The 26,144-nt window shown below is 42.1% G+C and overlaps 2 protein-coding genes across 2 annotated transcripts in view; both read right to left on the bottom strand.

Annotated features, from left to right (window-relative positions):
- Window positions 1-3,992: 3,992 nt before the first annotated feature.
- LOC147366741 (uncharacterized) lies at window positions 3,993-6,861 on the bottom strand. Its single transcript, XM_086414275.1, has 2 exons — window positions 6,553-6,861; window positions 3,993-4,821 (listed from the first exon to the last, which is right to left on the bottom strand). Exons 1-2 carry the CDS (start codon window positions 6,728-6,730, stop codon window positions 4,313-4,315), a joined length of 687 nt encoding a protein of 228 aa, XP_086270401.1. The 5' UTR covers window positions 6,731-6,861; the 3' UTR covers window positions 3,993-4,312.
- Window positions 6,862-12,228: 5,367 nt separating this feature from the next.
- The window catches only part of LOC147366739 (uncharacterized), a 78,679-nt gene continuing 64,763 nt past the window's right edge, over window positions 12,229-26,144 (bottom strand). The window contains exon 3 of the mRNA XM_086414637.1: window positions 12,229-12,973. Within this exon, the coding sequence (XP_086270763.1) occupies window positions 12,708-12,973 (266 nt within the window). The 3' untranslated portion in view covers window positions 12,229-12,707. The remainder of the gene's footprint in view (window positions 12,974-26,144) is intronic.

The following is a 26,144-nucleotide window of genomic DNA, read 5'->3' as shown; positions in this document are numbered from 1 at the left end:
GGGAGACTATTTTAGACAGACGTTACCTAAATATAATTATTTCTATAGAGTTTACCTAAAAGCTCTTTTTTCTCCTTACTCTTAGAGATCAGAGACCATTAACGTTCCAGAGAGCCAGGTAGATCACTTATATGGCAAAGGCACAAGAGAAATACCAATTCCTTCCAGAAAGCTGGCTTAACCAATTACAAAAGGCTCACTTTGATACAGTATCAGAGCTGGCAGAGGCCATTGTCCTCTAGATCTTTAGGCAGCCCCCATTCAACAAGGACAGCCACTCAAAGCCCCATGTCCTAGTGGACAGCCAGCCAGGGATTTCCCTGTTGCTTCTGAGATTCCCCCTGCAATTCTTGGGCACCGTATGGTAGCGGATGGCCACCTCAGAAATACCCTACAGTTTTGGGATTATAGCCAGCAACTTTTGGGCCCCCTTGGTTAGTGGACAGCCACCTCAGGATGACCCAGCAACTTTTGGGCCCCACATGCTAGTGTATGCCCTCAATAACTTTCCTTTCCCGATCCTGTATCTTGGCACTCACAGGAGTTTCTGCTGTTTCCTGCCTTCCACCGATTGTTGGTTGTACCCTGCAGGCTTTTGCCCAGCTTCAGGACCAAAGAAAGAATCTGCCATCAAGAACAGAGGCAGGGATTGTTTAATGGATGGTAGGCACTTACATGTCTGAAGCAAGGTCCTGGAGCAACACCCCACCATGTGTGATGCACTGAGGGTGGAAAGTATTAATACATGGTGAAAGGCTTCATTCTGAGAGCAATGGAGGGGTGGGGAGTAGAGAGTGGGGAAGTAGGGAATGGGGAAGGAGGAGAGGGAGATGGGGGAGAGATTGCTGATCATTGGGGGACTGAGATCATGTGGGCTCATTAATTATCATGGAAAGCAGTAGAGGCACACGCCCCTCACCACCCCTTTGACAAAAGAGATCAAATCTGGGCCCTGGGACAAGTACAGAGAAAAGCCAGTCATGTGCATAGGGTGTACTGGTGGGGAAGGGGATGTACAGAGAGTAAGAGAACAGTCATCCTGAATGGCCTAACCATACATACTTAATAGTGAAAAATCACCAATGAGCATCTGGGCCTTCAGAGTTTTTTGCCGGTGAAGGTTTGAACTATCCTGAGAATTACTGCAGTGGGACACAGAGACACAGAGTATGCAAGGGCTATTTAAAATGGCATTGATAGACTTGCCTGACACGGGGTTGTCACAAGCCTTCAATGTGTAAAGAATGCAATTATCTGGAAAATGGGATAAAACAAAGTATGCCGGTACTTCCTCACAACGTAGCAATTCCCAGTACGCTCTCCAGATTCACTGGTCCTTCCCCTGCACCAGCCATTCATACAGTTCTTTCCTGTTTCTTTGTGGTTCTGGCTACCGATTTCTCCTTAAGATTGCAAAGCGTAGTCACTTAGTTGTGCCGACTCTTTGCCACACCATGGTCCTCTGTCCATGGGATTCTCCAGGCAGAATACTGGAGTGGATTGTCATTTCCTTCTCCAGGGGATCTTCCCCACCCAGGGATCAAACCTGGGTCTCCCACATTGGAGGCAGATTCTTTACTGTCTGAGCCACAAGGGAAGCCCTGACAGTGCAAAGCCACCACTTAAAAGTTTGAGTCAAAGTTCTAGGCTTTTCAGAAACTCTTATGTAAGAGGTTATTGTTTTTCTTGAGATGAATACTTTTGGGAATGAGAGAATGTCCTTGTTACAATACTGTAACAACAGCCTTGGCCAAAATGGACTAGAAAGCAGGATCCCTTTTCCTCTTGAGGCTACTAAAAATAATTACAGTGGAAGCGTGCCACCTACCGGCCCAGATGGACTAGGACACTGATCAAGTCTGTAGAACAGGCTTCTTGCTCTTCTAGGCAGAAGTCTGTATTCTTATTTGCATTTTCTTCAGAGCTAGGGGAGGATCTTCCCTTGCAAGAACTGAACCAAAAACTTGAAAAAGCCTGCTTCCTTAGCTTTCGTATTTTAGAGAGGAAAATATTCCCAGCTTCAGGCAGGACATGTCTTGGCCTAAGGAAGCTGCGTGGAGAGAAAGGTCAGGATGTATTTTTCACTTCCAGGTTGCTCATCTGGCCAAGGTTGTGTCACACGAGTGTATGTTCCTCAGTTCTTTGTCTCGTCACAACAAAGAATTGGAGCGACAGACATTAAAGCCCTCTGTGCGTCACAGCTCTCGGGTCTTGGACAAACCATGTTATAGCTTTTAGGCAAATCAGTGTTACAGCTCTATTTTATTTAGAAGATAGCAGGAGAATCCATCCTCGAAGTGTGAGGGAATGCCAACCCAAAGACTCGAAGAGAAGAGAGTGGAGGAGTGCACGGGGAGGGAGGGAGGGAGAGAGAGAGAGAGAGAGAGAGAGCGCGCGCGCGCGCGTGCGCGTGCATGCTTTGGCTCCTCCTTTTATATGTTTTTTCCTCCACCTGGGCCTGCCCTATGCAAATTGGGCTTAGCCAGGAGTGCTGTTTGTTCTACCTGAAGTCTTCACTCTGGTCCTCGGACCTTCCTTTGACCTTCCTTGTCTTTTAGCTCCACCATTTTGGACTCCTGTTCCCTATTCTACCTACCTAACATTCCCACCTCAAGAGATGGGAGGCCCAATTCTTTGGGAAAAGCGGTGTTGAGGTCTTTCTGGATACTTCCTGCTGAACTGGGATGGCGAGGGATATTGGGACTCCCCCTCTTGCCAGTCTCAATCCTCAGAGTCCTATAGCGGTGTCCAAGGGTGTGTGACATTTCCCTTGGTCAGCTGTAGTTTTATATCTTTGTTGAACTGGCACCACATGTTGTAGCTGGTTGACCTCAGCAGAGACAAAACAGGTTAGACAATTGACAGTACATGGAATAATCATAAGTATCATCAATATAGCAATAACAAGGACTAGTAGGGACATTAGTCAGTTCTAAATTCACATAGCCAGGATGGCTCAAGTCCCTCCTTGTTCAGGGATCAGAAGATCTATCTCCTGTCTGTTTTGGAGTACAGTCTCTGTCAAGCTGTGTTAGCTCTTTAGAGTTATCCTGAGAAATCTTATCCCCATAAACCAGATTTTGGGGGTGTTCATTAGAATGACACTCATTGGTAGTCCTGAATAGGTATCTGAGATCTCCCAGGGGCTCACAGGTGTATTGAGTGTCCTTTTCTGTTTTCTTCCACAGCTTGACTCATGCGTAGTGAATCCAGGAGTCATGTCCTGGTACCTTGACTGCTATGGGGGTAGAAAGTACTACAGGGTAGGGGCCCTTCCATGTGGGCTGGAGTTGAGCCTTTGGAGACCCATCTTTCCAGACTTTAATTAGGACTTGAGTTCCTGGAGCACATAGTGGTGACTCTTTAGAATCTTTTGGGTCCTGGTTCATACGCCACAAGCGTATATCCTGTTGGAATTGCCCAATGGCCATGGTATAAGACTGGAGGGTCTGAACCTCTGGATCTAGGAAGAGGTCATTGACATAAACAAAAGGTCTCCCATATAGCATCTCATAAGGACTAAGACCAACCTGTTCCTTAGGGGCAATGCGGGTGCGGTGGAGAGCTATTGGTAAAGCCTCCTTCCATCCCAGGGAGGTCTCCTGGGTTATCTTTTTTATCACTCATTTTAAGAATTGATTGGCTCTTTCTACTTTTCCTGAAGATTGAGGCCTCCAGGCACAATGGAGATATTAAGTAATGCCCAATGCTTTCGAGACCCCTTGGGTGACCTTAGAAGTAAACGATGTCCCATTGTCACTTTGTAATGACCTGGGCAGACCAAATCTTGGAATGATTTCATGGAGCAGTTTTTTTTATCACGTCCTCAGCCTTCTCAGTCCAGGTGGGAAAGCCTTCAATCCATTCTGTGAATGTATCTATCATAACTAATAGGTATTTATACCCTTGAGAAACTGGCATCTGGGTGAAGTCCATCTGCCAGTCCTCTCCTGGGTAGGCCCCACGTCGTTGGATGGGCTGGGCCAGCTGGGGTCTTCGAGCTCCTTGGGGGTTGTTTAATTGGCAAGTGGGACAAGAGGAACAACCTGTGTTATAGTTGTTTGGAAGCCTGTTCCTCTGAAGGACCTTTCTAGTACTCTTTGGAGGGCCTTTTCTCCTAAATGAGTAGTGGCATGTAAGGAGTTAACCAACTTCCATTGGAGGTTCCCAGGCAGAAAAAGGAGTCCCTCCTTTTGGAACCACCCCATATGATCTTCTTGAAAGCCCTCGCTCTTAGTTTTAAGAATCTCACCTTCAGTATATGAAGGAGTTTCTGGCAAATTAGTCTGTGGAACTAAGTTGGCAATCCCTATTAGGTCATGGTTCTGTAATGCTGCTCTCCTAGCTGCCTGATCAGCTGCTTGGTTCCCTCGTGCCACTTCCGTGTTCCCTTTTTGGTGTCCTTTACAGTGGGAGACTGAAACCTCAGTGGGCAGATGAACTGCCTCCAAGAGTCGAAGAATCTGATCACCATATTTGATTGGGGACACTCGGGGTGGTCAAGTGGCCCCTTTCTTTCCAAATAGCCGCATGTGCATGTAGCACCAGAAAGGGCATACTTGGAGTCAGTGTAAATGGCTATTCTTTTTCCTCTTTCCAGCTCTAAAGCTCGAGTCAGGGCTATGAGCTCAGCTAATTGGGCTGAAGTACCTGGTGGCAGAGGCTTAGCCTCTATGGTCTCAAAATTGGAGACTACTGCATACCTGGCTCTTCTTTTTCCATCCAAGACAAAGCTGCTTCCATCACTGTACCAGATTTCCTCAGGATTGGTCAGAGAATCTTCTGACAATCCCTCTCGGGGTTTTGCCCAGTCCAAGGTTTCTAGACAAGAGTGAAAGGGGAGAGGGCCCTCAGGGGTAGGGAGGAGGGTGGCTGGGTTAAGAACCTCACAAGGGGATATAGTGAGGCCTGGATTTTCCATCAGTATTACTTGATATCTGAGGATTTTTTGATCAGACATCCATAAATGGCCTCTCCCATTTAGGAGTTGTTTTACTTGGTGGCTGGTAAAAATAGTTTGCCCCCAAAGGAAAGTTTTAAAGCATCTTCTATCATGATTGCAATAGCTGCAAGATTTCGAAGGCAGGGGGGCCAGCCTTGGGTAGTTGGATCCAGCCTCTTGGATAAGTAAGCTACTGGCTGGGGCTCAGATCCCAACCTTTGAGTTAACACTCCCAAGGCTATTTATTCCCTCTCTTTCATGGACATAAAGTTGGAATGCTTTTTCTGGGTCTGGCAATCTCAAGGCAGGTGCCTGAGTTAAGGCCTGTTTTAGTGTAGCCTCTGCCTTCTTTTGAGGAGTTCCTCACATCAGTGGGATTGAATCATCCCGTCCCTTTAAGCTTTCCTATAAGGGCTTGGCAATTAAACTATAGTTGGGTATCCAGATTCTACAATATCCAGTTAGCCCCAGGAAAGCTCGCAATTGTTTTCGAGATGTGGGGGAGGGCAACTGGAGGATTCCTTGTACCCGATGAGAGGACAGCCTCCTGGACCTGTGTGTAATCTGAACTCCCAGGTAAGTGACCTTTGTCTTGATCATCTGTGCCTTAGCACGGGAGACTTTATATCCCCTTTCTGCCAAGAAGTTTAGACAATTGCATGTTGTTGACACTTTTCTCATCTGGAGAACAGATTAGTAGGTCATCTACGTATTGTAATAGTTTCCCATTAGGTCCCAGGTCCAGATCTAGGAGATCCCGGCTAAGGGCCTGTCCAAACAGGTGGGGGCTATCTCTGAACCCCTGAGGTAATACTGTCCAAGTCATCTGTTGGTGTTTTTCTCCTGGGGCCTCCCACTCAAAGGCAAAAAGGTATTGGGATTCTTTAGCCAGTGGTATGCAAAAAAAATGCATCTTTGAGATCCAAGACTGTAAACCACTTGGCACTGTGTGGGATTTCTCCCAAGATTACATAGGGATTGGGTACTGTGGGATGGAGGGGGACAACAGCTTCATTTATGATCCGGAGATCTTGAACCACTCGCCAGGTTCCGTCTTTTTTCTTTACGGAGAGGATTGGGGTGTTACATGGCAAACCAATAGCCCACAAGCAAGGAATTTATTTATTATAGGCTATAGTCCCTCCCAAGCCTCTCTTTTGAGAGGATATTGTTTCCAGTTAGGAAACCAAGTGGGATCTTGGAGGACAATGATGACCGGTTCAGCTTAGTGGGCTTGTCCAGGAATCCCCTGGTCCCACACCTGGGGGTTAATTTTGTCTTCCCATAGTTTTTGGTCCCTCTCTATTGAAGGTGTAATGGGTTCTTCAGTAGTAACCAGGAGTTGTAGAGCTCTAGGGGCTGAAAAACTTCCCATCACAAGGGTGGTCCCCAGTTTAGTGAGTATATCTCTTCCCAATAAGGAAGTAGGACACTCAGGGGCCACCAGAAACTGGTGGGAAAATATTTGTCCATCCAAGCAACAAAGAAGTGCTTGGGTGAATCTTCAAGTGAATGGTGAATGGTCCAGGTTTGGGAGGAGAAGGCTCCAGAGTAGGAGATCAAGACAGAGTAGGTAGCCGCTGTGTCAACTAAGAAATTCTCGGACCTACCTGACACATCCAGTTGCGCCCTTGGCTCCAGCTCCATGATGGTATCCATGACAGGTGGGCTGGCTGGAGCGGGCTGCTTCAGTCCTCTTGAACCATCGTGAGGGTAGGCTTGGTGCTTGACCTTGAGGCTCTTGGGTCCCAGGGGCAGAGTGCCGCCCAATGTCCCAGTTGATGGCATTTGTGGCAAGCCATTCTAGGAGACTTGTCATGGTTTGGACACTTTTTGGCCCAATGCCCCACCTGTCTACAGATCGTGCCTTGTCCTTCAAGGACTCGGGGTTTGCCATAGGGCTTCTCAGGAGGGTGGCCAGCATCTGGGCATGCCTTGTCTCTTTCTTTCTCTCCTTCTCTTGTTCTCTGTTATAAAAGGTATTCGTGGCTGTCTGGACCATCTCATCTAAAGAGGCAGCAGGGTCCTGCTTTTGCAGCTGTTGTAACTTAATTCTGATATCTGATGCACACTGGGACAGGAATTTGTCCTTTAAAATCACTTGTCCCTTGTAAGAGTCCAAGCCCAGATTGGTAAACTTTTGGAGTGCCTCTTTTAGCCTTTCCAGAAAGCAATGGGGTTCTAATTGGGCTCCTGAGTTATTGCTGAGACTGGGCACAGTCCCACAAGTAATAGGCTTCTTTCTGTTTCCATAGGTAGACTTCCTTAGGGGTGAGTCTTTCTGAAGCTTATCCTACCCAGAACTGTTGCAACCTGAGTGCCAGGCATCCCCGGGTCAGGGTGCAGATACCCAGGCAGGCTGAGGCGTGACAGCCTCCTAGAGCTCAAATCCCCGGGCAGGTCGAGGCGTGACGACCTCCTGGGACTCCTGGGACTGGCAGATCCCCAAACAGGTTGAGGCATGACAACCTTTCAAGGACCAGATCCCTAGGCAGGTCAAGGCGTGATGACCTCCTGGGACCCCCGGACTGGAGTTGGGCGTCCCCAAGATCTCCAGTGTGACCAGTATTGAGTAGGATTAGGGGGTTGGATATTATAGAGTATTTCCCTCCTAAGGCCAGCTATTTTCTGTTTGTCTCTTCAGAAGATTGTAGAGGCAACCTTGTGGGTCTGGATGGGGCTCAGGAAAAGAGCATGAAACAGGAGGGAAGGGGTCAGAGCACAACCTTTGAAAGAATGACATAGCACAAGGGTATAATGTAAACCAATTAAAATCAACTGGTTATTGACTATGCCAAAGCCTTTGACTGTATGGATCACAATAAACTGCGGAAAATTCTGAAAGAGATGGGAATACCAGGCCACCTGACCTGCCTCTTGAGAAATTTGTATGCAGGTCAGGAAGCAACAGTTAGAACTGGACATGGAATAACAGACTGGTTCCAAATAGGAAAAAGAGTACGTCAAGGCTGTATATTGTCACCCTGTTTATTTAACGTATATGCAGAGTACATCATGAGAAATGCTGGGCTGGAAGAAGCACAAGCTGGAATCAAGAATCCTGGGAGAAATATCAATAACCTCAGATATGCAGATGACACCACCCTTATGGCAGAAAGTGAAGAGGAACTAAAAAGCCTCTTGATGAAGGTGAAAGAGGAGAGTGAAAAAGTTGGCTTAAAGCTCAACATTCAGAAAACGAAGATCATGGCATCGGTCCCATCACTTCATGGGAAATAGATGGGGAAACAGTGGAAACAGTGTCAGACTTTATTTTTTGGGGCTCCAAAATCACTGCAGATGGTGATTGCAGCCATGAAATTAAAAGACGCTTACTCCTTGGAAGGAAAGTTGTGACCAACCTAGATAGCATATTCAAAAGCAGAGACATCACTTTGCCAACAAAGGTTCGTCTAGTCAAGGCTATGGTTTTTCCAGTGGTCATGTATGGATGTGAGAGTTGGACTGTGAAGAAAGCTGAGTGCCAAAGAACCGATGCTTTTGAACTATGGTGTTGGGGAAGACTCTTGAGAGTCCCTTGGACTGCAAGGAGATCCAACCAGTCCATTCTGAAGGAGATCAGCCCTGGGATTTCTTTGGAAGGAATGATGCTAAAGCTGAAACTCCAGTACTTTGGCCACCACATGCGAAGAGTTGACTCATTGGAAAAGACTCTGATGTTGGGAGGGATTGGGGGCAGGAGGAGAAGGGGACGACAGAGGATGAGATGGCTGGATGGCATCACTGACTCCATGGACATGAGTGTGAGTGAACTCCTGGAGTTGGTGATGGACAGGGAGGCCTGGTGTGCTGCGATTCATGGGGTCGCAAAGAGTCGGACACGACTGAGAGACTGAACTGAACTGGGTCCAAGATGACAAGTCAAATTCAAGTAAACCTTAATCCCCAATCTATAAGCCAACACACACACCCAGAGGTGGCAGGACAGCTCTGAGGCACAAGGTCAAAAAAGGGAGGAGTAGGTGGTTCCCCCATGGCTGGGATGATCCTCTCACTCATTAGCATATGAATTCCATCCCCTCACAAAACCTAGCCAGCCCTAATTCCATGGCCCCAGCCTTTGCCCTCGGCAATGGTTTACACCCTGAAGAGGGGCTTCTCTCTGGATCCTAACAAATCCACTTCTTATCGCTTTGTCAATGAATTTTTGCAATGAGACATCAGAGCCTGAGTTTCATTAGTTTTGGCTGGGCTTGAGTCCCGGGAGAGAGCTGAAGGACATGAGGAAAAAGCAGTGGGAGAAACGTGCCAAGGAATCCCCTTCATAGCCCGCCAGAAAATTTGCTAAATATCTGCCCGGTGTTCACAGTTTCATTGGTCTGATCCTTGGCACAGAGAAAGGACAGAAGAACCCCCACCGGCTTGCTAACAGCTACTGGGGCTCAGCAGATAGCGCCTTTGGGACATGCTGAGGAGTAGCCTCTCCAGAGTCCCTCAATTGTGCCCCCTGCCGCCCACCTGTTCGTGGGAGGTTCGAGGAAACAAGAAACGAGAGATTGTAAAGGTCCCACCAGCCACAGGAGTGATGACCTCTTACCTTAACTGGAGGTCTTCTGGAATCTGAGACTGGGCTGTGTGAGCTTTCTGCTGAGTTCGTTTTTTGCTGTCCTGGTTTCCAGCACGATGGGCCTTCCCCTGCACTGGGTTTCTTCGCCTTCTGCTTCTAGCGCGGGAGCTTTGCTGAGTTGGGCTCCTGCTGTGCTTGGCCTCTTCCACGTGGAGGTTGTTTCAGCCAGGTTATATCCGAGTCACGGCACCATAGATGTCACGCAAATGTATGTTCCTCAGTTCTTTGTCTCATCACAACAAAGATTTGGAGCAACGGACATTAAAGCCCTCGGCACGTCACAGCTCTCGGGTCTTGGACAAACCGTGTTAGAGCTCTTAGGCAAATCAGTGTTACAGCTCTATTTTATTTAGAAGATAGCAAGATAATCCATCCTCGAAGTGTGAGGGCATGCCAACCCAAAGACTCGAAGAGAAGAGAGTAGAGGAGTGCACGGGGAGGTAGAGAGAGACTGAGAGAGAGAGAGAGCACATGCATGTGGGAAAGAGAGAGCAAGAGCGCTTTGGCTCCTCCTTTTATATGTTTTTAATCCATCCTTGAAGTATGAGGGCATGCCAACCCAAAGACTTGAAGAGAAGAGAGTGGAGGAGTGCACAGAGAGGGGGAGAGAGAGAAAGAGATAGAGCACACGCACGCAGGAGAGAGAGAGCTCTTTGGCTCCTCCTTTTATGCACTTTGGCTCCTTTTATATGTTTTTAATCCATCCTCGAAGTGTGAGGGCATGCCAACCCAAAGACTGGAAGAGAGGAGAGTGGAGGAGTGCGTGGGGAGGGAGGGATGGAGGGAGGGAGGGAGGGAGAGGGAGAGAGAGAGAGAGCGAGAGAGAGAGAGAGAGCATGCGTGCATGCACGTGAGAGAGAGAGAGAGACAGAGAGAGACAGAGCGCACGCATGCGGGACAGACAGAGAGTGTGTGCTTTGGCTCCTCCTTTTATATGTTTTTTCCCTCCACCTGGGCCTACCCTATGCAAATTGGGCTTAGCAAGGAGTGCTGTTTGTTCTGTCTGAAGTCTTCACTCTGGTCCTTGGACCTTCCTTTTACCTTCCTTGTCTTTTAGCCACTGGCATTTTGGACTCCTTTTCCCTATTCTACCTACCTAACAGTTACACATTCATCATTTACTTTACCTACTTTAACACCCTTGGAGCCTTGACCTTGGCATTCTGGGTAGGGAAATGCAAGGGGAATCAGAGGAAATAGCTCCTGTTTGAAGGCGCATTAACTCTTTCCTAAACAGTACGTTGTTCGTTGCTTGACTTCAGGAGAAAACTCTCAATGTCCCCTTTGAATAATAACTGCACTTGCATTCACCTTCCACCTTGACCCAGTAGTAAGAGAGAACACAGACACAAATAAGGCTATTTCAGAAAATACAATTGTTGGCAACCAATATCCTGGAGTGTACCTACTTGGGTAGAATTGACAACTAGTAAGGTAATGAACTACAGTAATTGAGGAAGTAAACCAGGAAGAGAGAGCGAGTGTGTGTGTGTGTGTGTGTGTGTGTGTGTGTGTGTGTGTGTACACTGATCAAGTAGCAGGGAAGGGCTTCAATATAGACTAGATCTCTCAAATCTCTGCTTCAGGTTACAGACTGCATCTTTAGATTGCTTCTGTCCAATTAAGGGATGGGAGAGCTGATAGCTTATGGTGAACAATGTCGGATTCCTGATCTCCGAAGATTTAGCTCCGGAAGCAGCGACCATGCTGATCACTCAAGAGCTTTTGTATAGCAGAGTTTTATTAAAGTATAAAAAGAGAGAAAGCTTCTGACATAGGCATCAGAAGGGGGACAGAGAGTGCCCCACTCGCTAGCCTTAGCGAGGGAGCTATATACTTTTTTAATTGGTTATTACAATAAATCAAAAGAATGTCTCAAGGTTTAAAGATCTTACTAGACCCACTCCTACCAAATACATTTTAAGATAATGAGATTAGAACTAATAATAGAAAGATCTTACCAGACCCACTCCAATAACATACATCTTCAGATAAATCAAAGGTTCTTGTTAAGGAGAAACATGTCCTCAAGCAAGATACACTGTTCTATTGACTAAGACACAGCAATGTAGAAAAAAAGTTTGTTCTTTTCTCTTCCTTGAGAACTTCAGAACCCTACCTCCACCTGGAGAGTCCCAAACCCCTCTCTCATCCTTGGGGACCCCAGACTTCTTATCAATCTGCCTGGGAATTGACATGCTCAGAGATCTCTAATTTCTAGGTGAAACACATGTCAGTTGCTCATTTGAGTATGACTCTTTTGTGACTCCGTGGACTATACCCTTTGTATACTGTTCATGGGGTTCTCAAGGGAAGAATACTGAAGTGGTTTGCCACTCCCTTCTCCAGTCGACCACATTTCGTCACTTATGACCAACCTAGACAGCATCTCAAAAAGCAGGGACATTACTTTGGCAACAAAAGTCCATCTAGTCAAGGCTATGGTTTTTCCAGAGGTCAAGTATGGATGTGATAGTTAGACCTTATATAAAGAAAGCTGAGCACCAAAGAATTGATGCTTTTGAACTGGGCTGTTGGAGACAACTCTTGAGAGTCCCTTGGACTGCAAGGAGATCCAGCCAGTCCAATCTAAAGGAAATCAGTCCTGAATATTCATTGGAAGGACTGATGCTAAAGCTGAGACTCCAATACTTTGGCCACCTGATGTGAAGAAGTGACTCTTTGGAAAAGACCCTGATGCTGGGATAGATTGAAGGCGGGAGGAGAAGGGGATGAGATGGTTGGATGGAATCACCAATTCAATGGACATAAGTTTGAGTCAATTCTTGGAGTTGGTGATGGACAGGGAGGCCTGGCGTAGTGCAGTCCATGGGGTCGTAAAGAGTCAGACATGACTGAGCAACTGAACTGAAATGGACTGTATCCGCCAGGCTCCTTGGTTCATGGAATTCTCCAGGGAAGAAAACTGGAATGGGTTGTCATTTTCTTTTCCTGTATGTTAAGTAATTTTTTTTTTTCTTTCTTCCATCAATACTTTGGGGACACTTTTGGGGGCAAGACTACATGGGTAATTTTTGGACTCATCTGGCTGTGGGGCTTCCCACAAAGTTTTAAATTATTATTAGTTTTAAATTGTTTACTGTGTGCCTGGTAATGAGGGCATGGGGATGAGTGGTCACTTATAAATAGAATGGACAATGAGAAGAGGACCTACACCTAATCCTTCATACCCTCAGTACTAAGGGTCAAGCAGAGGACAGTCTGCAACAGGTACTGAGATAGGGGGCAGTGCAGTGAGAATGACATAAGGATGAACAGGGGAGAGACTACTGAAGGGAAGGAGTGTGTTTCAAAGACACGGTGGGGCCTACAGGGTGGGTGAGGACTGACCTGTCCCAGCGGACCTGAAACATACACCACTGGTGACCTTAGCAGGATCTGGTTTAGCAGAATTAATGGGGCAGGAACCAGATGGGAGTAGGCTGAAAAGGAAACACAAGAATGAGAATTAGGAACACTGTATAGAAAATGAAATTTTGTTTGTGAAGTGGAGCAGTGAAACAAGATGGCACATTGCGGAGATTATGGGTTAAAATGCTTGTGCACATTTTTCTCATGTTTTCTAAGAATAATTTTCGAAGGATGGATGAATTGCCAGAAAACATTTTAAATATATGACTTATTTGATTTAAACAATTGCTTATTTAGATACTTGACACATTGCTTTTTTGGATAAAAATTAATTTAGCATTGTTCTAATTAGTCACTTTGTAGTGAATTTCAACAGTAAACCATTTGCCTGCTAATTTAAATTCTTTGTTCAATCAAGTTTTACAATCAAGCTTCATTTTATCTGCTACTTCCTTTAGTTTTATATTGGTAATTTAATCTCTAATCATTGACATATACATTTTCTCTATGTTATAGCCACTTTCTTTTGATGGATATGTGTTTTTCATTTCTCCTGTGTACACATAACTAGACAGTCTCTTGTATATTTTGCCAAGCGCTGTTTAGGACATAGAATCAAGCCTCTCCCTAGTCACATTCATTCCTCTTTTGAACTGGTATGTATTTGGTGCCCTTTCTTATTCATCTGTTTTTATATTAAATTCAGTATTTCATTAACTTTTTTTTTCCTTTTTTGATCTATGATATGAGAATCTAAATTGCTTTTTGTTCGAGTGTCAGGCAAGTTTTCTGGGATATTTTATTGAAATATCATTTCTTTTCTCATTAACAAGAGGTATGTCTTTTGCATAAATCTTTAGCTAATGATCAGCATCTAACTAATTCTGATAATATGGCAATTTTTGATTTTTTTTTTTGCTTTATTAATATGGTTACTGAACTTTACTCACTACTACACAGTTTTATTACAGCTACTTTAAAACTCATTTAATGCTTCTGACTGAGGAAGTCAAAGTCAAATATTCCTTTCTGTTTTTAAATATTGTTGCTTGCATTATTTCTTAGTTTTATAATTGTTCTAAGGTTAAGAACATTGGCTTAATGAGAATCACAAACATTTGTGGATCCCCAAATGGCTAATTGAGTGCTGAAAGCTGAGCGCCAGAAGAAAGCTGAGCGCCAAAGAATTGATGCTTTAGAACTATGGTGTTGGAGAAGACTTTTGAGAGTCCCTTGGACTCCAAGGAGATTCAACCAGTCCATCGTAAAGGAAATCAGTCCTGAATATTCATTGGAAGGACTGATGCTGAAGTTGAAACTCCAGTACTTTGGCCACCTGATACGAAGAAGTGACTCATTGGAAAAGACCCTGATGCTGGGAAAGATTGAAGGTGGGAGGAGAAGGGGACGACAGAGGATGAGATGGTTGGATGGCATCACCGACTCAATGGACATGAGTTTGAGTAAGCTCCGGAAGCTGGTGATGGACAGGAAACCTGGTGTGCTGCAGCCCTTGGGGTCACAAAGAGTCAGGACCTGACTGAGTGACTGAACGGAACTAACAAAGAAGAGACGTTCAATAAAAATGAAAGAAAGAAATGGAATCAAAGATTCTTTCTCCCAAAACCTAAGGCTAAGAACTTTTATTAAATAATATATGGGAAAGTTATAACATTAGCCAGGAAAATAGAACAGAGCAAGAGAGTTTAGTGGTCACATAAATTCAAATTTAAGAAATGATGGCAGAAATTCATAGTCTGAGACTTAAAGAGTCATACATACCTCACAAATGACCCACCCATTTGGCTGGTTGGTATGCATATATATGTATACTTTTCTTTTTTAAATTTAAATTTTAAATTCTATTTAATGGAAAAACTTCTCCCAGTTAATTTCGTACTGTCACCTTGCCCTAAAACCTTTGTAGTCATATCCTGTTTAATGGTCAGATGTTATTAACTTGTAGGTTCTAAATTATTGGAGAACCAAGAAGCTGGGTTGAAGCAGAACTAGGGGTGACTGAGCGGCTGCCTGTACTGAGCTGCCAGCCAGCTGTACACGGGTCCTGCCCAAGCTCAGGACTTCAGCAGCTCAAGACACATGTGGTCAAATGTGGAAAGGATGAAGGAAGACAGGGTTGCAGCTAGGGTGACCATGAGCTTCTGTGGGGGATCACGGGGCACTGTCAGGGAGAGGCAGGTGTGCGATTAGGAACGTGGCCACAACTCAATCCTCCCCATCTGCCATGTCTGCTTCTGCAGAGATCAAGACACTCCTGAAATCCACCAACACACAGAAATGCAGTAAATACAGCAGGTGCAACACCAACATAGCTCACAAGTCTACACAAAAACAGCCCCAAATTTTGCCTGAGTAGTGAGGTGTCACACATGGTAGTAGGGACAAGTGGCATATCTTAATGTTTCTCCAACAACAACAACAAAAAAGTGCTTTGAATCTTTAATTTCTGGAAAACAGGCCTGACTGATATCTGGGATCCAGTGGATGCTGGGCAGTTTCAGGAAAGCCCACACCCTGCTGTCTTCCCTGAGATATCTCTGCAGCATCTTCAATACAGAGGCCCAGGATGTTTGGGATAAGACCCTCTTGGGGAAATTCCACATTGGACATCATCACTATCTGGAACAGCTGGAGATGTGTTTGAGACAAGAGAGCAATTTAGAAGAGAACTTGCTAGAAGTGAGGATTCAAAACTGGCTGTGAAGATCTACTTTCAAGGAACGAACCTTTCTGTAAAGGGGGAAGGATACAGAGCTCCATGTTTAAGAAATTAATGCAGTGGAAAATCAACAGATACTTTCTCTTCATTAACAAATTTGTAAAATCAAGGGGAAAAAAAAGAAAGAGAACTAAGCTTTCACAAAACAGTGGCAAAATAATTCTTACAAAGTTCAGGTTTTCATGTATTTTAGAAGTTGCTTTACCAGCTGAAAACTGAAGTCTAGAATCAGCAATGGTGACCTTAAAAGCAGAGAAATATGAATTATACTCAGTGATTTAAGCCTGACAGGTTTAAATCAGTTACCATGTATTTATTTTGTATATGGTATTTATATCTCACAGAACAAAGTGTTTTCATTACCATGTATAAAATTTTATTTTGTAAACATACATGCAATTTCTCAAATGTAATGTTCTCATGTGTTCAGTTTTTAATGCACACAAAAACTGCAATCAAGTTGATGTTTTTCTGTGTGAGATCTATGCTGGAAACAAAGAATACCTGTATTTCCCTGGTTGATTTTGGGCTGAATCTCAGTGAGGTATCTTTTCTTGGGGTGAGGGAGAATCTCTGGACACATGACGTAAGTCAAAGAATGATTAAGTCCACACTTTTAGGTAACAAATTTGAGGATATGGACCAATAAAGAGCTGGATGTGCTTTTATAGACAAGAACTAAGAAAGGAGACTGCAATAATAAAGCAGCAGTGCTTGAGTCACAGATCCCAGGAATGCTCCTCCACTGTATATTGATCCTGTTCTGATATTGCCTTGTATCTAAACTAATGCCTTTGTTTATATCTATAAAAGAAAGCTGGAAATATGTGCAGGCAGCTGCAGTTTAGAAAGCACCATTAAAAAGCATATGTGTTTATAGCCACATCCATCCCAAGCAGAAATGTTAGAACAGGAAAACATCCTGCAGAGATAATGACTGGAGAGTGGGGGAAATGCAGTCAGTTCCACCTGTCGATTCAGACAGTCAACAAATAACCTGGCTGGAAACAGGTGTGAGTATTGGGAGAATTTGGTTTAGTTGGTCTAGCAGCCAGTCAGTATCATTCAAATATGGGTGAATGGTTATACATGTGTGTGTGTTGGGGGATTCATGTGTGTGCCTTTGTTTTTGTTTGTGTGTTGAAAGCTACTGGGTTACAGTAGCAAAAATCCTAGTGTCTACAAGGAAACAGTGTATAAAGAGCACCTAGAATATTAAGACTTTGTCAGCTATTTTTAATGTCTGAATATGTTATATGTTCTATTATTTTTTATGGCTTTGAGAAATGTTTATTAAGGTGTGAAGATAAGTTACTCCGCTCAGAAAATGGCACAGAGAAGCTATCATTGAACTCTATTGTTGAAACTATTGGTTGTGAAAGCTTAAAACTGAGTTGAAATGTTATAGCTTTGAAACCTTTTAAATGACATAATGTGCTAAACAATGTAAATCTGAAATCTTATATGAGTCAAAATATTTCTGCTGATTACCTGATGATGGATACACATTAAGTTTTCTATATTGTTTTATTTTTTGCTTGTTTTCTTTTTAAGAGGAAAATTTCATAAAAATTCTACCTTGAAGCTGTTTTCCTGGAATGTATTGTTGGTGGTTTAGTCGCTAAGTCGTGTCCGACTCTTGCAACCCCATGGACTGTACCCTGCCAGGCTCCTCTGTCCATGGGATTCTCCAGGCAAGAATACTGGAGTGGGTTGCCATTTTCTTCTCCACCTGAAATGTATCAGTTCAGTTCAGTTCAGTCGCTCAGTCGTGCCCGACTCTTTGCAACCCCATGAATCGCAGCACACCAGGCCTCCCTGTCCATTACCAACTCCCGGAGTTCGCTCAAACTCATGTCCATCGAGTTGGTGATGTCGTCCAGCCATCTCATCCTCTGTCGTCCCCTTCTCCTGCTGCCCCCAATCCCTCCCAGCATCAGGGTCTTTTCCAATGAGTCAACTCTTCGTACGAGGTGGCCAAAGTACTGGAGTTTCAGCTTTAGCATCATCCCTTCCAAAAAACAACCAGGGCTGATCTCCTTTAGAATGGACTGGTTGGATCTCCTTGCTGTCCGAGGGACTCTCAAGAGTCTTCTCCAACACCACAGTTCAAAAGCATCAATTCTTCAGCGCTCAGCTTTCCTCACAGTCCAACTCTCACATCCATACACGACCACTGGAAAAACCATGATTTCAATTTGAAACAGTAGAGGGCAGAATAACATTAGTCACAGAAGGCACTTGCTCATTGAGTCAATGAAAACAAATCAATTAACTGCAGGTATTCATGTCTTAGTGTATTTGGTTAGCTAACATAACACAATGTTATACTCAGCTTTAGGGAATACAATTAACACATTTTTTACCAGTGGTTATCCATTCAAATATGCTTCTTAGCAAACAGACACCAGAGGACAAAGCTAAGTTATTAAAATCAGAATGGAAAAAGTTCCACTTCTTTCAGAAAATAATGATATTGGATGTCTGATACTGTCAGATTAGATAGTAAATAACCACACAGGACTGATGTTAGGCTGACACCCCAATTTTAAACCTTACCTTTTCCTCTTCATTTTGCATTATTTATTCTAGATTTCTGTAAACATACTTGATTTATTTCAATAGGATGGTACATGGAAGATTTTTGTACAGTTTTTTTCTAAGTTAGTTACCACAATCGATAAGGCAATCAGTAATGTGGATTTTTGATCCAACTACTGGGAACAATTCAAAACAATCTATTCATCAGTATTTAATATGAAAAAAATAAACTTTCACCTAAAATATTTTGATGTGATATTTATTAAAAAAGAAATTAGTAATATATGCATCATCTTTTAAAACCCCAAACTAGTGCGAAATAACAGAAACATGAGAATAATATCAATCGGGTTTCTTTATAAACAGGAGAAATGATAAGGTGGAATACAGGTATACCTCAGAGATTTGCAAGTTCAGTTTCAGACTACTGCAATAAAGCTAATATTGCAATAAAGTGAGTCACACAAACTTTTTTATTTTCCAGTGCATCTAAGTTCTATTTACATTATACTGTAGTCTATTAAGTGTGCAACATTATGCTAAAAAAAATGCCATACCTGAATTAAAAAATATCTTATTGCTAAAAAATGCTAACCATCATCTGAGCCTTCAGTGAGTAGTAATCTTTTGGTAATCGTAACATCAAAGATCACTGATTGTAGATCACCATAACTAATATCATAATAATTAAAAAATCTGAAATATCATGAGACTTACCAAAATGTGACATAGATACAAAGTTTGAAAAATGGTGCTGATATACTTGTTCAATGCAGGGTTGTCACAGACTTTCATTCATAAAAAATGCAATTATCTACAAAGCACAATAAAAGAAAATATGCCTGTATTCTTGCTAAAAATTAGGTTAAAAAAAACGATGCCTACCTTCCCTTCTAGTATTTAACACTGTGGTGGAATAATAACAAGTTAAAAATATATGAAGCAAATACAAGGATGCAAAATTATTACAACAAGTAGAAAATACAGTTTCCAAGGCAAAAGTAAGATTAACTTTGAGCTCTGTTAATGAACACTCCACCATAAATCTAGCCACTCTTCACTCCTCTATCACCATGGATTGGCTTTGCCAGTTTCTGAACTTCTTATAAATGAAAATAATGTTAAAATACTTTATCTGTGTCTAGTGCTTTTGCTCAATATTATGTCTGTGAAATCATCCATATTGTTTTGTGTATCAATAATTGTTACTATTATGCACTATGTTGTTGGAATAGATCAAAATATATGTGTCAATTCTATTATTAATGTAGTTTAGCTTTGTTTCTTTGGCATGTGTTGGGACTACTATGAGGAAAGCTTCTGTTAGCATATTTGGACTTTTCTTTTGGTGGATCTAAGCAATAATTTCTGTGGATATATGACACAGAAATTTCTGTGGATATATGACATATGTGGATATATGACCAGGGGTGGGTGGAGTGGCTTTGTCACAGGGTGTGCGTTTACATGTTTATCTTTATAGATAGTACCAAGCACTTTCCAAAAGTTTTAGTGGTTTATACTTCCATCATCAACAATTGTATGTCTTTTTACTTTTTATTTTTTTTACTTTTTACTTTTTTAATTTAATATTTTTAGTTTTAGCGATTCTGGTGTGTGTGCTGTGGTATGACATTTTGGCTTTAATTTGCATCCCATAAGCAGTCATGATGTTGATCATATTTTTTCAAGTTTACTGATCATTTGGAGATTCTCTTTTGTGAAGTGTGGTTTCACAAAATATGAAGATTCTCATTTTCTTCTTGATACTGAAATACATATTTAAAAAATATGTAAGAAAGATACAGACATAAATAAGCTAGAAATGCAAGTAAGTTCATAATCTTTGGAGGTTTTTTTAACCTGGCTGGTCTGACAACATCATGATTGTCTTTGGCATTGGCATGGGATTGTTCTGATCCATCCAAAATGTGTCCTTAGTGGAGTTTCATTGTAGGTTCATACTCTGTTGGCTAATTCTGTACCAGAAGTCCTTTTCTCAATTGTCTTTCTTCCCTAAATTGCATCCTAGAAGTTTTTATTTCATGTTAATTTTATCTAAGAGAAATCTTTCTGATTGAAATAGATACATGTACAGAAATTTCTGCTGTAACTTATTCAACAATTGCTGGAAGTGTTAAAGGTAAGTTTAAAGCAAGATACTGAGTTTTAGGAGTCCTTTTTAGTGAAAATATTTGCACTAAAGCGAAAATAAGTTTATACCAAGAGGCGCAGATACATAGATATAAGATCTAGAATAGTGCTGGAGAAAACAATCAGGATGTACTTTATTCATCCATAAACTACTGTGAAAAGCCATATAGCAAAGAAGACATTAGAATTCAGGAATCAGTTACTTACTCTTAAAGTTACATCAATGTTTTCATTCATTAAATGAGAAACATATATTAAAATTTTCTATTTATATATTATCAGAAAAATATGATTTTTATCCAAAATTCTGTCTGTCCCATCTTTGTCTTTTAACAGAGTCTAGTGAAGTGGTTTGGTTCCTCCATACTGTCCCTGGTGATACAAAGGCTGGAGTCATCATCTTCCAGTACCAACTCTGGGAGACTGAGCTAAGACAAACTTCCTTTTCTTCAGAAAAATGGAAATACTGGACACAATTTAAAAGAGTCAATTTTAAGCACATAGCTAAGAAGAAAAAAAATGGAATGGTACGTAGGTTCCAAAAATTAAAAGGGAGTTTAAAGGTCTCATTTCTTACCCTCCATTCCCTCAAATCCTACTCCCTAGAAATAATGAGACATCAGTTTTCCAGTGTAATCCATTTAATATCATTCAACATGTTATGAATGAGCTTGAATACTCTTTACCTAGAAGAATTTAATTGCTGTGTAGTATTCCACAGTATGAAGGGGTCAGTATTTACTTAACCAAATCCTCTATAATAGCACATGTGACTACAATTACCCTTCATATAAGTAGGGCTGCAAAAAATAAATTTGTATTCCCATTTGAGTAGGGAATATAAGTACCTAGAACTGCATTTGGTGAGTCCAGTGGTTCAAAAATGTTGGTAATTTTTACCAAATTAATTACTGATATTTGAAAAAGTTTATGTTTCTACTGTGTATAGGTGTCAGCTCTTATCCCAACCATCAGCAAGCTATTTTGTTCTTTATCAGATTTTTCTCTATAGAACGGTACAATTGAATCCTTGATATGTCCAAACTCATCTCTTTGTCCTTCTAATTTCAATCTATGGTAGAAATCTACCTAGCTAGAGGCATTTTGGGGACATTTTTCTCATTTATTTTAGCTCCTGAACGCTATCCTACCCACAAGAGTGTGTTCTCTCTCCCTTCCTTTTCTTCAGTTCAGTTGCTCAGTCATGTCCAACTCTTTGTGACCCCCATGAACTGCAGCATGCCAGGCCTCCCTGTCCATCACCAACTCCCAGAGTTTACCCAAACTCATGTCTGTTGAGTCTGTGATGCCATCCAACCATCTCATCCTCTGTCATCCCCTTCTCCTCCTGCCCTCAATCTTTACCAGCATTAGGGTCTTTTCAAATGAGTCAACTCTTGGCATCAGGTGGCCAAAGTACTGGAGTCTCAGCTTCAACATCAGTCCTTCCAATGAACACCCAGGACTGATCTCCTTTAGGATGGACTGCTTGGATCTCCTTGCAGTCTGAGGGACTCTCAAGAGTCTTCTCCAACACCACAGTTTAAAAGCATCAATTCTTTGGCGCTCAGCTTTCTTCACAGTCCAACTCTCATATCCATACATGACTACTGGAAAAATGATAGCCTTGACTAGATGGACCTCTGTTGGCAAAGTAATGTCTCTGCTTTTAATATGCTGTCTAGGTTCATCATAACCTTCCTTCCAAGGAGTAAGCGTCTTTTAATTACTTGGCTGCAATCACCATCTGCAGTGATTTTGGAGCCCAGAAAAATAAGTCCAGTTGCTGTTTCCACTGTTTCCCCATCTATCTGCCAGGAAGTGATGGGACCAGATGCCATGATGTTAGTTTTCTGAATGTTGAGCTTTAAGCCAAATTTTTCACTCTCCTCTTTCACTTTCATCAAGAGGCTCTTTAGTTCTTCTTCACTTTCTGCCGTAAGGGTGTTGTCATCTGCATATCTGAGGTTATTGATATTTCTCCTGGCAATCTTGATTCCAGCTTGTGCTTCTTCCAGCCCAGCATTTCTCATGATGTACTCTGCATATAAGTTAAATAAGCAGGGTGACAATATACAGCCTTGACGTACTCATTTTCCTATTTGGAACCAGTCTGTTGTTCCATGTCCGGTTCTAAATGTTGCTTCCTGACCTGCATACAGGTTTCTCAAAAGGCAGGTCACGTGGTCTGGTATCCCATCTCCTTCAGAATTTTCCACAGTTTATTGTGATCCACACAGTCAAAGGCTTTGGTATTCCCTTTCTTTGGGATTGGAATGAACACTGACCTTTTCCAGTCCTGTGGCAACTGCTGAGTTTTCCAAAATTGCTGACATATTGAGTGCAGCACTTTCACAGCATCATCTTTTAGGATTTGAAATAGCTCAACTGGAATTCCATCACCTCCACTAGCTTTGTTTGTAGTGATGCTTCCTAAGGCCCACTTGACTTCACATTCCAGGATGTCTGGCTCTAGGTGAGTGATCACACCATCGTGATTATCTGGGTCATGAAGATCGTATTCTTCTGTGTATTCTTGCCACCTCTTCTTAATATCTTCTGCTTCTGTTAGGTCCATAACATTTTTGTCCTTATTCAGCCCATCTTTGCATGAAATGTCCCCTTGGTATCTCTAATTTCCTTGAAGAGATCTCTAGTCTTTCTACTAGACACAAATGGGTCCTTTAAGGTATTTTTCCTATAACTACACAATTTGCTCTGGAACTATGCTTATTTCTTTCCAAGTTCCACCCGTTCTTTTTCTTCTCCACCAGTTCCTCCCTCCTAAGCAATGAGAATAGATTAGAAGATGTTACTTTAAAATGTCGGCTATATGGAATAATACACTAGCTAAGACTTCGGTTCTTAATGCTCTCAAATTAACTGTTTTGATCAGATTTATGATCACCTTATTCATCTGACATGAAACCAAATGAATCTGTTATTGAGAACAAATAAATAAATTTCCCCAGGGATCTATGCCTTGTTTAGTACAATGCTTATACTGAAACTTTACTTGGAATAAATTTTACTAAAACAATGTGCACTTAGCTCTCTTACACAGAAAAAGTTACATGATTTATGAGTCAAGGGAACCTGCCTTTTGCTTTACTCAAACCTTGCTCCACCCTTACCAAAAGTACATAGTCTCCTCCTTCAGTGATAAGAACTTAGCTGAACAGGTTTCCATACTTCTAAGAAACTGGATTCCTCTTCCATCTAATGAAAATCCATGGGACTGTTTTTGCATTATGATCCTTTCCCTGCATACTTGTAATGTGACTGTGGCTATTTGTCTCTAAATACTCATTACATGCTGGCTATTTACTGTCTACCCATAATGTTTAAGTATACAATCCAAAGAGATGAGGAAAATTGCCATCAAGTCTTCACTAATAGTTGGCAGAAAAACCGATCCAGCAGCCCCTCATTTGGGACAATAACAAGCTAGCTTTTGAAAAGAACAATGGGAAAAAGTGTTATACAACAACTATAAAACTGAACCATTTACACCATTTGCATGTATTGTTTTCATAATTTTTCCAACATATTAAGCCTTCTATAAACTGAACAATAACTTCAAGCTGGTACCAGTGGTTTCTATATTACTTGGCAATTGAAAGCATGACTAACCATCACGAGATCGACAGGGCCAAAGGCCCATAAAGGGTGAATTCAGAAAAGGATTGTCTAAGAAGACCAGAGCAATCAGAAGAGAGGCTCCTACCTGGATTTCTGCCTTACATATCGTGCCATTACTTTACTGTGCCCTAAATATACAAGGACAGAAACCACCCTTTCAACAGAGAAAGATAGATACTTCATTTCTTACTCCAAGAAGCAGTTTATCCAATACCCCATCTAGGAAAAGTAGAGAAATTGAAAAACAAAAATGAAAAACTTTACCCCTTAGCTGCTGTTGAGTCACTTCAGTTGTGTCCAACTCTGTGCAACCTTATGGACTATAGCTTGCCAGGCTCCTCTGTCCATGGGATTCTCCAGGCAAGAGTACTGGAGTGGGTTGCTATGTTCTCCTCCAAGGAACTTCCTGACTAGTGATCGAACCTGGGTCTCCTACATTGCAGACAGATTCTTTACCGCTGAGTCTTATCTCTAGACAGAATCCCCTTACATATAGAACTGCCCATAACAATATGGTATTGATATATTCCTTCTTTCTTTTAATACTATATTTTAAATTTCTTTATCCATTCAATATTTAGATTGACCCTGTTATGTGCTCAGGTAAAGAGATAAGATTTCATTTGCCTGCTGTGAAGCGTTAATTGTTCACACTCCAGTTGGAAGAAAGAGAAGTAACTGATTACACTAAAATGTAGTTTGGGACACGGTAAAAGTTGTGATCTGGAGAGGAACAGATAGATTCCGAGAAATCAGACTATAAGGGCTTTCAGTGAAGGAAAAAGTTTTAAGTGAGTCATGAATACCAAGAATGAGACATTAACACATATTAGGAAAAGAATATGCACCAAGTCAAGGAAACAGAATGTGAGTTTGGGTTTCCTATGGCCCTAAAGGGAAGTTCTATATGTTATGCCATTGGAGGTCAGGTGCTGAGAAAGCAGACTTTCAGACACAATTTACCATGCAAGGAGTTTACTAGGGAGTACTCTGGGATCAACACTTCAGGGAAGAAAAACCAGGAGGATGGAGACAGGGAATGCTGAGTTGCCATGCAGTCACAAAGTGGCCTTGGCCGATTATAGTGAGGAGCTCTGAAGGTTAGATGACCCTTCAGAGGTGGACTGAGGGGTCTGAGCCTTTATACCTCCACATCAACCAGTCACTGAATACAGGCAGACCTCAGGAAGGGAGAGAAAACTTGGGCTAAATGCCAAAAGCAATTCCAGGAATGAACCCCAAATCTCTTTATTTACCAAACATCTACACACCTCAACAGAGATTACTGAACCACTTGCCATCTTTCACCTTGGAATCCTCTATCTTTTAGAAGTTTGGTTTCCTTTGTGTCTGCAGCATATTCTTTGTCCAACTGTAGTGACTGCTATAGTTGTCGTTTTTATTTCATTCAACCACAGGCATGAGAATCAGAAACTCTTACAGAAAGAAATTTGGTTTGTACCATTTTCCTTAAAAGGCAGTTATTGCTATAGGGTGTAACTGGGGTACTGAAGTCTCTATATACACCTTCTTTAAGAGAGAAAAAGACTATCTAATCTGCTGCTGTGAAAAGGTAATGACAAAAAAACCATCCTTATCAACTACCATCTACCAACTACCTTACCATCTATAGGATGCTCACTTCTCTCCAGGTACTGCAGGAAAACGTGAGGTCAGGAATTTCAAGGAGAACAAGCCTTTATCTGTTAAAAGTCTACCATGGCCATCAAGAAATAGGAATGTGGTTAATAATGTGCAGTCACAGGATCAACAGCATCAGCTTCATCTAGGAATTGTTAGAAATGCCAATACTCAGTCCCCACCACAGACCTATTGAATCAGAAACAGTGGGGATGGAGCCATGTGATCTATGTTTCAACAAGTCCTTCACATGATTCTGATGTGCTGGAGGTGTTGTTTAATTTACTGCATGTGATGAGTATTCTAAGCCAAATCTCTATAAGGGGCCAACTTCTTTTTTTTTAATTTAATTATTTCAATTAACTAATTAACTTATCTTCTGTCCACACCACATGGCATTTTGGATCTTAGTATCCTTAGTTCCCCAATTAGGGACTGAACTCATACCCCCTGCAGTGGAAGTGCAGAGTCCTAACCACTGGACAACCTGGGAATTTCCTATTGTTCTTTGTTTAAATCTCAAA

The sequence above is a fragment of the Bos grunniens genome, chromosome 8 (assembly GCF_055505025.1).
Source record: "Bos grunniens cultivar Pamir isolate PY7600 chromosome 8, Bosgru_T2T1.0, whole genome shotgun sequence".
Lineage (NCBI taxonomy): Eukaryota > Metazoa > Chordata > Mammalia > Artiodactyla > Bovidae > Bos > Bos grunniens.
Note: the sequence above shows the minus strand (reverse complement) of the source record. Positions and strands in the feature narration are given on the sequence as shown.